Source organism: Mus caroli, chromosome 2 (assembly GCF_900094665.2).
Source record: "Mus caroli chromosome 2, CAROLI_EIJ_v1.1, whole genome shotgun sequence".
Lineage (NCBI taxonomy): Eukaryota > Metazoa > Chordata > Mammalia > Rodentia > Muridae > Mus > Mus caroli.
The window spans coordinates 23,579,062-23,591,664 of record NC_034571.1 but is presented as its reverse complement, the minus strand read 5'-3'; the positions used below and the strand labels follow the sequence as shown (position 1 = coordinate 23,591,664).

The following is a 12,603-nucleotide window of genomic DNA, read 5'->3' as shown; positions in this document are numbered from 1 at the left end:
TTCTATTCTTCCCTTCCTCAGCATCCCCCACAAACCACAGCCCCATCGTCCTGGGTGCTTCTGACCCATCTTCCAGGAGACCCAGGACTGGGCAGCCCTCACTGGAGCCTGAAGCCTCCCTGGGTGGGGGCCGTCCCATTTCCCCTTTCATATCCTTAGCATTTATTTCAGTTCCACCCCATCACTACTGCACCTGGGTCCCCACCTATCTCCCAGGCATCCCCTCTTCCACTCCTACCTCACCCTGTCCTCCCAAGCCCACTCAGATGAGCTATCCAGAGCAGACCTGCTCTCATGCACTGCAAGCTCCCCACAGCCCCGTTCCCCATCTGCCTGGCTACAGCCATCATGAAACACACGCTTGCAAAGTCACTGCAGTTCCCACAGTGCGAGATCCTCCCCGTAAATCAGGACAATCAGAGGCCTTGATGCCTTGCTCTCTACATCTGGGCAGTCAGAAATGCTTCCCAGTTGTAAATTACCCAGGGAAGCCAGCATGGCCAGACAGTTGGGTTTGGGAAGTAGTGGGGAGCATCCCACTGGGCCCTGTCCTAGTAGAGCCCCCAAAACAAATGAGCCACACCGATGGCTTGGGCACCGGGTGGCTGTGGCCTGACATAGCAAGGAACCTCACGGAGCTGAGAGCCAAGAGGGGTCAACACTGAAGCCAGGGAACTATGAAGATCAGCTCTTCATTTACCCTCACTACTCATGGCTTCCAGAGCTAGCAAGGGTATAGAGAAGTTATGATAAAAAAGAACATGGCCATGCCAGGGGAGGTGGCTGCGTGGTCAGGCCTGCTTCAGGCCTGCACACAGGCAGTCATGCCGGCAGCACCTCAGGCCTTCTGTCTGCTTCTGAAAAGCAAGGTGGGGAGCAGGGGACAGTGTAACAGATTGCTCATAAATAGCACCCTAGCTCTTCTATGTGTTCAGATGCTTGGGCTAGAATGCATACACACACACACACACACACACACACACACACACACACACACACTAGGGCAAAGGGGCTTAGATGGAATCAACCTAGAAAAAGCAGCCAGATTGTCTGGAGGAGAAGCTTAAGAGGCTCAGACCAGTCTCAAGAGGCTACCTGGTGAGGTGTGAGTGGTCTCTCTACACACCCCCGGCACCAGGAAGAGGGGCACAGATGTCATGGCTCAGGGCACAAGGCTTTGGAAATCTAAGGGACACATAGGTGCTGTTGGCCCTTTGGTTCTAGTGAGGATGGTTCCAGGTACGCCACTGGGAGTTGGCACAGCAAAGCTATTGGGGGTGGAAAACAGAACCCAACCTGAGAAGCTCAGAGCAGAAAGGGGATCCCTGACCTGTTTCAGAAAAGGTAAAAGGAACCCCAAGGAGCTGGCTTTCCAGATGCAGTTTCGTGTACACCAAGGACAAAATCCTGTTAGAAACTCACCAAGACCCTCAAGAAAATAGAAGCAGGGTGAGGCTCTATAAGATATCCAACAAGCATTCAGGGCCTTGGGTGGAAGAGGCTGAGAAAGACCCCCTAGAGTGCCCACAGCAGGACGAGGGCCCTCCTAAGCCCACAGAAAAGGAAGTCACGTCTTGCAGATAGCCACCATCCACAGAGCCACAGAGAGCCAGAGCCCATGCAGAGGCTGTCTCCAGGGGCCTCTGTAGAACCTAAGGATGGGTTCCCAGGACCAGGATGTGCTTTCCCTGAAGGCCTAGGTATACTGAGGCCAGTGTCCCAGGAAGAGGAACCTATGAGCCCTCAGGGATCACTAGAAGATGGCCCCAAGCCTGGGGAAGCATATACCCCAGAGTTCCACAGTCATGGGGACAGGCTTCAGGCCGAGCTGAAGACCAGCTGCAAGAAATTTCAACTGATAGAGCTTTAGAAGCCAGTGTGGGTCAGTCCTACCACTACCAGCATGACTCTCGGAGACCAGCTTTTGCTCTGTAGCCCACTCTCATGAAGAAACAGTAGAAATCTCAGTTCTGAACCATTGGTTTACAGCCTACAGGGGAAGCTCCCATTTTCTGTCCCATGTCACTAAACCTCATCCTAGCACTTACCTGGGGGCTACCAGTCCCGAAGCCCAATGTGGGTGTGGTGGGTACCGACATGGAGTGCGGGCCCATGGGGGAGCTGATGACAGAGAAGGGCGGACCCATGCCATTGATGGGGGAGTTCAGGGTGCTGATAGGAGAGTGCAGCTGCCCAGGGGAGCCCAGCGGAGAGCCGATTCCTGGACCCAAGGAGGGGTGCAGCGATGGGGCAGCCATGGAGCCTCGACCCGTTGGAGAGTTGAGGGATGAAGAGTTCACCTGGGTAGAGAAGTCTGCAAGACAAGAATTGGCAGGAAGGAGGGTTAGAGCATCCTCTAGGACCTGGGAATCTCCTACCCCCTACTCACTCAAGGTGCAGGCAAACCTAGGGTGCCAGGACCCCTTGCCATACTCTAAAACCCAGACTATCTTTGAGGGCCCCAGGAGGTGCCACTGGCATCCATCTTAGACTCTCTGGGTTCAGGGCGAGCACAGCAAGCTAAAGGCTCTAATGTCTGTGACCCTTCCCTCTGGACCACATGACCTAGACTTCTGGGTACCACAGCAGGGCAGTCCTGACTACAGGACCTTGGCCCCTCTCGCTCCACGCCACATGCCAACCTTTCAAGCAGGGTTTCAAACACATGAAAAATCTCAGTCAGGCCTCCAGGTGTCAAATCTAGTGCCCACAGCCTGACAGGCCATGGAGAAGACAGTGAGGAGCCTGCACAGGGCAGAGATACACACCATGTTGGGAGCTACAGGCCCCTCTGAGGCTGGTGCTCTTAGAGTCCCCCTTTCCCTTCCCTCCCCCCTTTCTTCCCTCCCTCTCATCTCTCAGTCTTGGCCTTTCCTGCTGCCTGGCATGATGCTTGCTCCTGGTAAGTTGAAAACAACTTACAGGCACATGGCATGAGTGACTAACCCACACCAGGTGTGGGCACCCTGCGACTGACCTCGCCACTCTGAGCCTAACTCATCCTGGAATGTGAGCAGAACAGGAAGAAGCCCAGAGCAGATGATGGAGGACACCACACAGGCCTTAAGACAACACAGGCATTGTGACTGTGGCTCAGAGCAGACTCGATGCTGGACAAAGCTCGCAAGCCCATTCTGAACCTGGTGACAAGCACAGTACAGGGTGGTCTCAGTAGCACCTGTGCCAGTTCCAAGCCACTGATGGCACAGAGGCCCTGCCACCAGGACCAGCCCTTCAAGAGAAACGTAACCAAATTCCTAAGACTCCTAGAACTTCTCCCCTCTTCCCCTCAAGAGGAGGATGCAGTAAGGAGGTCCCACTGTGACCAGGTCTGCTATGGTGAGGCCAACCTGGCTACTATGACTGCCCTGACTGACAGAAGGGATCAATTCCATCAGCAAACAAATCTTACTTCACCTGCCAGAAACCCTTGCCATTCACAAAAGTGGGAACAAATCAGCTTGTTGAACTTAAAAAAATTAAAAAAAAAAAAAAAAAAAAAAAAAGCCAATTTAAGAAGTCCAGAACTAACAGAAGTGGATGCTCACAGTCAACTATTGGATGGATCACTGGGCCCCCAATGGAGGAGCTAGAGAAAATACCCAAGGAGCTAAAGGGATCTGCAACCCTATAGGTGGAACAACAATATGAACTAACCAGTACCCTGGAGCTACTCTAGCTGCATATGTATCAAAAGTCAGCCATCACTGGAAAGAGAGGCACATTGGACTTGCAAACTTTATATGCCCCAGTACAGGGGAACGCCAGGGCCAAAGAGTGGGAGTGGGTGGGTAGGGGAGTGGGGGGAAGGGTATGGGGGACTTTTGGGATAGCATTGGAAATGTAAATGAGGAAAATACCTAATAAAAAATATAAAAAAATAATAAAAGGAGAGAGAAATGAGGGAAAAAAAAAAAAAGAAGTCCAGAACTAGCTGGGTGAAGTGGTACATGTTTTTAATCCAGGACTAGAGAGGCAGAGGCGGAGACAGAACTCAACTGTCTGTGAGTTCAAAACCAGCCTTTACAAAGAGCAACCCTGTCTCAAAAAAAAAAAGGGCAGGAAAGATGGCTCCGTGGTTAAGAGCACTGCCTGCCCTTCCACAGGATCAAGGTTGGGTTACCAACACCCACACGCTGGCTCACAATTACCTGTAACTCCTGTTCCAGGGGGATCTGATACCTTCTTCTGGCCTCCATAGGGACTCTGTGCACAGAGTATACTTACATACATGAAGGGAAAACACCCAATACATAAGAAAATTTTAATATTGGAACCAAGGCAGGGATGAGCACCTACTGGCCACGACATCAACGACAAACCAGCTCTATAGGCTATTTAAACTCCACATGGATTTGAGAAGATCCGCAGGGAACAGAGAGTGTGTCTAAAAGTAACAAATACAAAATCTGATTGCTTATACAAGCCAGGAATGTCTTTGTGCCTTTGACATCAAATGAATTACTGTGACCACGTCAGAAAAGTCTCCACCTCCTACCTCTGACAGAGGAAGGATCTGGGAAGGTTCATGGATAAGAACTGCACACAGGCAGACTTACTACATCTGCAGCTGCCCCTAGACCAGGCAACCACAACCACTGGGACACCTGGAAGCCACTGGGCTGACCCATTATAGCCACACCTCCCCTGTGCCTTGCCCTTCCCATCCCATGCTGTGTTGCATTTGAGGTGTACCACTGCGATGCCCTACATAGCACCAGTCTAAGCCCTCACTGTATCCCATCAGCCTGGCTGAAAGACACATTTTGCTGACCTTGAGCACCTTCTGCAGGCGTTCCAGAAGAAGGCAGGGGAGTGCTGTGGTACCAGGAAGGAGCTGGGCTGGGCCCAGGCTGGGTCCACTCTTCCTGGTCTTTGAGAACAAGATGAGGCATGACCAGAAGAGAAATCCCTCTGAGTCCTCAGGCTCTTTGCATCCCCTGTTCATGGGGAGTGGCACAGGGTCTAGGGCAGCTTGTCACACTAAGGGTGGCTCTCATTTGCTACTGTCCCCAAACACCAGGGAAAACTGGCCATGTTCACTATATGAGAGTGTTTCCGCCCAAGGAGCCAAGGAGGAATCCTTGCAGCCACAGGGGATACCTAGGGTAGGATGTTCAGGCCACAACTGGGTCTGTGTAAAAAGCCACAAGCCAAAGCTGCTCCTCTGGCTCTGGGCTTTGCTATGGGAGTAGCAGGAGAAAGCTTCAGCAGGAGAGAATGAAGGACTTAGGGAGGGAGGGAAGCAGACTGTAAGGCTGCCAGCTACCTACGGGCTGTACCCCAAAGCTCCTCTGGCCCTTCAAGGCACCGCCCATACATGGCTCAAGATGGAAACTGCTAAGGAGGGGAAAACCAGTGGAGGAGAAAAGAGGCCAAGGTGGCACAGGCAGAGACTTCAGGAAGAAAGTGAGACAGCAGGAGCAAGAGCCAAGCCTCCAGTCTGGGAATGTGGCTGTCCCTGTGTGAAGGTTCCCCTAGGCACCCCTCCCCCAGCCCTCCCTCATGCCTGCAGCCTGGTGGTAGACAGCCAAGCCTCAGACAGTTGTTTCAAGCTGACTGTAAGTCCCCGGGGACTCCTGAGTGGAAGGGGCTGCCACCAGAGCAATGCCTACCTTGGCAGATCCCCACAGCCCCAGGCCTCCACCCCAGGCTTTCCTGTTTACAAAGAATGTCCACTGTAGACACCTTCCCAGAGCCTGGGTGACAATAGACTGGGTGTGTTTTCTGGAACCTTCTGGAGGGAGAAACTTTCTAATCAGGAAGTGAATGAGCAAGAAATGCCTTTACATCCTTGCAAGGAAAGCCTCCTTGTTCGTCTTGTATATATGCAAGCCATGTGCATGTATGCCACGTATGTATGTATATATACATGTGTGCTGTGTGCATGCTCTGCTCTGTCTGGTACTTAGCTGTCACCACCCTAATAAGCCATGGCCTCCATAAGGCACACTTTTGACAGCCTCACTTTGGACTTGCAGGGGTGTTAGCACCAGCCATCTCCACTGCTTAAGGAAAACCTGCACAACACTCTGGGATCAGGGCTTGTAGAATGGGGCTTAGGGCTGCAAAGTGCCAGCTTCAGACCTAGGAATCACAGGACACACATACTCCCTGCCCAAGAAGTGGCAGGAAGGCCTCGGGAACATGAGTAGGGGGGCAACTGAATTGCATAACTCTAAACCCTCAGATTATGAGTCGGAAGGACCCCACACACAACTCTACAATCCGAGATACCTCTGCAAGACCACCACCAACATAGCCAGGGACCCTGGGGAAGGAATTCAGCCAGGGGGCTTGCATGTGCCTCAAGGACAGACAAAGGATAGAAAGTCCATCTTCACAAGGAAGTTGCCCATCATCCCACACACATCATGGGCAGCTGGCACTGCAGTCCAGGAAGGGTGAGTGGAAGAGGGACAGAGAGTACTCCCTTGGTACAAAACTGACCACACTGTGAATGCTTGGAGGTTTAAGTAACAAGCCAGCACAGAGCAGAGATAGACTGTCCCCAGCCCAGCACCCAGGGCCATTCCCTAGACCTCAAAGGGTGGGTGACACTAATAAAACTGAAATACTGGTGACACCTCTGGTGACTTCAAGATGCCAGGCACTAGTGAGGAGCACCACCCCCACCAGTTCCTATGCCATACAGTGTCTGCAGAATGCCTGCCAGCAGCAAGACCCACAGAAGGAGGCCCAGGGAACCCCCACGAACCTCCTTCCAGCCTCTGCTTGACAGGAAGGGTACAGAAAACCCCAGCCCACTGCAGCTGGTGGGGTGAGGAAAGCCTCATAACTCCTCCAAGGTAGCCAGGGAACCCCAGCTCCTGGAAAGGGGAGCTCAGTCATGCAGAGCACTTCGGAACAGCAGACTCTAAGCAGGCTGTGTGTCTGTGTGTCTGGGTGAACAGTAGTGGACCATGTGGCTGTTCTATTTAGAGCCTGGCAGGAAGGACAGATGGGTCCAATGGAGAGCACACGGGAGGTGGGGATAACCTGGGGCCACCCAGGAGGGGCCTGAGGAGGGTATCCAGCATGCAGCCAAAGCCCACATAATGAGCTGACACCAGGATGCCTGTCATGTTCTAAGCAGTGCCCTGATCCTCGCCTGGGGATACCCCCCGGAACTGAAACTTTGCAGTGGGTCCTCAGAGCTTCCTGGGCTGCCCACCTCCAGCCTCCACCTTCCTTCAGGAAGTACTGCTTCCCCTGAAGCCCTGGGAGGGAGAAGTGGTGGTCCTGGAGAGCAGCAATGGGAATGTGGCAGGGACCATGGCACCAGGGCTTGAGGGAGGCCAAGGGTGGTCAGAGCAGGAGGGAGAAGGAAGGCAGGCCACAGGCACCTCTCAATATTGCTGGGTCTCAGTTTCCTTCTCTGTAAAATGGTCTGGGGCATCTGTGCCAGCCCAGAGAATAGTCTCCAGTAGCCCTGCGTGCCCAACCCTACTACGAGCCTGACTTCCACTCCCTGAGGAGGGACTCCCCAGTGGCCACCTCCAGCTGTGAGCTGTCTCCTCTCCCAGGGTCAGCTTACCACTCTAGGGGCCTGTTCTGGTATCACCATGCCCTTTGCTCAAAAGCCCCAGCCAATATCTCAGCCTCCTATCAGGAAGCCTCAGGCCAACGAGACCCTCCTGGGTAGTCAGAGAAAGTGAGACTGATTCCAACCCAGTTAGAACAGGCAGCCCACCACAGGGGCCCCTCAAGCAGAGAGAACTGAACTGGTCAGAAGTGAGCCAGTAAATAATCTCATAGACTCAGACCCAGAAAGTCTGTCGGCACATAGGGGCCAGAATGCAGCAGGCCCTCTTTCTGAGCCTGTGATGGCCCCATCCCACAGAACCCTAAGAGTGGAAAATACAAAGGCACAGTGGACAGAAGTGTGTTCCCTTCACACACACCCCCCATCACCATGGCAACCACAGACAGCAGCAATCCCAGGCACCCATCTGGGCTCTATCCCTGCATGCCCCACAGGAAAGGGTTGACCAGTCCAAAGCTAACTTCCTGGCCCTGCCCCATCCAACCAACCTTTAGCACGGCAGAGATGCCCCAGAGGCCCAGTGGGAGGGTCAGCCATGATCATCCCAGATCAACATTTGTCCCTGTAGCTAAACACCAGGCTACTAGGAAAGAGGTAAGAATGAAGTTGGGGGTGGGAGGGAACACACAGTAGGCTGAGCTCAGAGGGAGATGGATGATTCCCTGATAACACTGAAGTATGAAGGCCGTAAGGTCCAGAGAGCTGGACCAGTCTGTAGTGTTGGCTATACTGCTCCTACGAGCTCCACTCCAACCCCGGAGTTCATCTGACCCAGGGAGCCTCAGAGACTCTGAATGTCAAACCCACCTTTATGGTCACTAGCCATAAAGGTACCCTGCCTTAGGAGCTGTCACACACTGTGCTATCTCCCTGGCCTCACCTCCACCACCACCTACCCTCCTAGGCCAGGAGGCCTTGATGGTGGAGACTGCATTCTCCCCAGTGAACCAGCTCAGAGTGGGAGACTGGGAAACATATGGTAATGAGGAGGTCTAAGGTGAAGGTGAGGGGCTCAGGGGTATATTATTCAAGGTCTCTGATCCCTGAGGAAGGATTATAACAAGTGTAGACGGCTGGCCGTGTAGCCTATCATCAGGAACAGACACAAAGGCAAAGGTCTGCGAGCCAGATCTGCAAGAGCCTCTATAAGGACTTCAAGGAAGGGTTGTACCATCCCTTGACCTCAGGGGATAGCAACCCAAAGTTCCACTGTCCTGGCCAAATTCGTAGCTCCTAGTGTACAGTGTACCTCTGCAATGGTGTCACAGAAATGAGAAGGGTGTCGACATGGGAAACAATATCCACTATAAATCTCAAGTCAGGAGGATGGCTGTGAGGGCCTCAAGAAGCACCGTTATCAAAATGATCATCCCACCATCCCTACCATTAATACAATCAACGGTATCACCATCAACGTCAATATTGCGATCATCATAATCCATGTTGGCATCATTACCATCATCTTCAACATCATCAATATGGTCACCACCATCAACATCACAATCACCACCACCATCAACAGCATCACCAACATCATAACGATCAATACCACCATCATCACCATCACCATCACCATCACCACCATCACCTGAAGAACCCCCTGTTCTACTCCATTGTGCAGATGGAGGCTGGAGAAGTTCTGCAGGTGGCAAAGAGACTGTGCTTTGGGTTCTCTTGACCATACTCAGTGAGTTTGGGGCTGTCCATGGAGGGGCACCAGGAGGCACAGGAAACAGTCTAGCAGCTACCTCCCATACAGCCATGAATGGTACTATGGTTGGGCTTGCTGGTGACAGGTGTGGCTAGAATCAAACCACAGTCAGAGAGGCAGGAAGCAGAGCCAGAACAAAGGAGGTGAGGAGGAGATGCCATGCCCAGGCTGCATCCGTGCCAGGCAGCATTCACGTAAGAGTTGAGAAGTAAAGATACCAGTATATTCAGGGGTGAAGGCCATGGTGCTGACAGGCAGGTACCCACCATGCCAACTCTTCCTGAAGCACCCCGCCCCTGACACTTGCCAGTCAGTGTCATTACCGTCTGCACCTACCATGGTGGTCACTGTCTGGAATGTCTAATTGCTGAGGTGCTCACGACCCCAGGCAGTCCTCCCCAAACCACCAGGCCATCTCCACTCCCAAACTCCTCATGCGTAGAGATGTGCCTTCATGCCAGCCATGGATATATCCGTATCTATATAGAGGGCACACTCTGTTCAGGAGCCAGGTGATTCCAGCTGGACCCCTCCAGCTCCTGGCTGCATGGCACTTTTCCTCTGCCTGAATACAACTAGGGGGCAGCAGAGGGAAGTCTCACAGCTGTTCACAGCCTCGGGCTTATCAGGTACCAGCATGCCCGCTGCAGACACCCCCTGCCTGGCTCTAACCTGAGCATACTATACAGACATGCCTAATTTCTGACTCCTTCGCTGTTACTGCCTCTTGTGTGTTCAAGGTGTCTCTGTAGAGAGCAACGCATTTTCTTTGGCAAAGATAAGGTGGACTCTAGTCCTTTAGGCGGGCTCCTCCTTGGAGGCCTGCAATGAGCTGCTCTGGGGGGAGAGTATCATTCCAGACTGCTTTGTCTGGCACCAGGCTCCTGACCTGGGTACTGTCCTCTCACCTACCCAGGGGAGAAGGCTTAATGGATGATTGTGTCCAGTCTACAGGCACATAGCCATCCCTGCGGTAGAGAAAGATGGGTGCTTTTCAGAATCGTTAGATGCTTCAGAGCTACCTGAGAGAACCCAAGTTCCAGTCTGGAACCCCAGACTGTACTGAAAAGCACTTTCTTTCTCTACTGCAGGGATGGCTACAGGGCAACAGTCAATGGCCTTACTGCCCCAGCTAAAGTCAGGAGAACAGAGGAACAGGTAACACGCAGCTCCAGGACCCTAGAAAGTCCTGTGAATTGGCTTCCAATCCCAAGCAAGAGACCCATTCATGGCCAGCCATTCTCTGAGCACAACAGGCAGCCTGCTCCAGCCTGCTGCCCGACATTCACGCCAAGCTTCTTGCCCTGAAGCCAGACAGGTACTGCCGGGGGCAGGGGCAGGCAAAGGTGGGAGTCACACCCACTCATCCTCAGGCTGCCTGAATGGGAGAATAGCCACAGAGGGACGTGACCAAAGGGGCAGGGCCACTGAGGAGCAGCTGTGTGATGTCCTCCCTGCTCTGTACCAGACAAGACACTGATAACAGCAATCACTTTACATTCACACAGGGCAGGTGACTGTCAACACCTCAAAAACAGACTGCAGAGTGATAGAGACACACTTGGCGACAGTTGCTGCAGCTCAGGTTCCCATCCTGCACCCTCTCTAGGCTGGCATGTACCATGTGGGCTAGCAGACACACCACAGGAAGAACCTGTTGCTGGCCTGCAGTGAGGACTTCCTGAGCCAGCTAGCCCGTGCTCAGTTTCTTGACAACCCTGTCTCTACCACAGCACAGCCAGACAGAAACTACCCTAAGCCTGGGCCCTGAAAATTCCCGTCATGATGTCCTGGGCTTAGGGATAGGGGCGACAGCATTCCCTCCCGGGACCCTGAAAGGATGCTTACCTCCCTAAGGTCAGCCAGGGCTTCTTTCTGGACATTTGAAGCCTCCCTTCCAGGCTGTCCCCTTGAACTGTCTGCCTGTCCCCAACACTCTATGGTGCCTGCCCAGACTCTGGAGGAGAGTAAGTAGGCGGGAGAGGAAGAGGGGGGACTTCAAGAAAAACCCCAATGTTGGTGAGGAGAGGGGGCCCTGAGGCTACAAACTCTCGAAGGCAGTTTCTATTTAACAGGAAGAGAAATGATTGTTTCAATTTGAGCATTGTTGCTCCTTGGTGGCTCAGAGGTCCCACCGCCCACCTGCCCACAGCTCTGTCGCGGAACCCACGGAACCCCGGCTGGGCTTCCTGTCCTCCCTCACAGTCCTCACCTTCATTTGCATTCCTGACTGGCTTCAAATCACACTTGGAGGGGATCTGGGCCATACCCACCCAGGTCTCACCCATCTACCATAAAATGAAGTGGCTTCATGGGACATGAACGCTGGGGACTCTGGACAGTCAGGACAAAGGGATACTCCCAGGCAGAGAGTGCCCCTGTGGGGACATCCCCAAATCCTCCCACACCCGCTGATATTTTCCATACATAAGCACGATGTGGTGTAGCAGGTAGCGCCCAGACACACATGATAGACAGAAACAGGGCTTAGCCTGATCTGTTAGGCACCAGGGTCAGAAATCAAGCTCTCCCCGACCCACACAGCCTCTGCAGAAACCCCAGACCCAGCATATGCAACCCTCCCTCAGCAGGGGCTCACCCATGCCTTGTGACTTTTCATCATACCACGATGGCACATTTCTCTTCCCCTCCACAGGGGCTTGCCCATGCCTTGTGACTGGCCAGAGCATACAATGCATGTACCCAACAAATATAGGGGCCTGGCTGCCAAGCCTCTTTCCAGTGGGACAGGATTTCATCTGTGAGAGTGGGAATGGGACTTTCCAATCACCATCCACAGCCAGGTACCTCACTGTCCCTAACTCCACATGGACAAAGTCTGTACTGCTGATCATGGAAACCAACAGAGACTCCACTCACCATGTCCATCCATAGGATAACAGGGCTGTCTCCATGGGAGGTATGTGAATGGGTATATGCCACTCACAGTCTGGGGCCACAGGCTAAGCCCCAGAAATCTCCCTAGCCTCTGAGACCCCCATGTCTGGCTTAGCTGGGCCTATAATTCCCATAAGGCTGAACCCCCATCAAGAATGTCACCCCAGTGGATCTCTGTGCACAGGCTGTTTGGTCAGGCTCTTTATACTTCCCCCTCATCTACCAGCAAGTGGGAGTGAGTTCTGCCTAGGTGACAATAGCAAGTATGGGGACAGGATCTCCCACCTGGTCACCATCACTCACAGCCTCCCACTCCAACGCAGGGCTGCAGCAGCACAGGATGGGCAGGAGATAGGCAGCAATGTGCACTGGGGCCCACACCCCAGAACCTGAGGAGTGCCACCAGCATAGAGGCCCTCAGGGACAGGGGACAGAATAAACGACAAGC

The 12,603-nt window shown here is 53.2% G+C and overlaps 1 protein-coding gene across 5 annotated transcripts in view; it reads right to left on the bottom strand.

The window, feature by feature from the left end:
* Rxra (retinoid X receptor alpha) overlaps positions 1-12,603 on the bottom strand; it is an 87,903-nt gene that overhangs the window by 23,310 nt on the left and 51,990 nt on the right. For 4 of the 5 annotated variants that reach the window (XM_021180527.2, XM_021180503.2, XM_021180494.2 and 1 more), the window contains exon 2: positions 2,049-2,314. In XM_021180527.2, coding sequence (XP_021036186.1) covers positions 2,049-2,258 — 210 coding nt within the window. In that variant the 5' untranslated portion in view covers positions 2,259-2,314. Of the gene's footprint in view, positions 1-2,048; positions 2,315-4,774; positions 4,861-12,603 lie in introns of those variants that run through there. The other variant, XM_029472840.1, reaches the window with a different exon arrangement.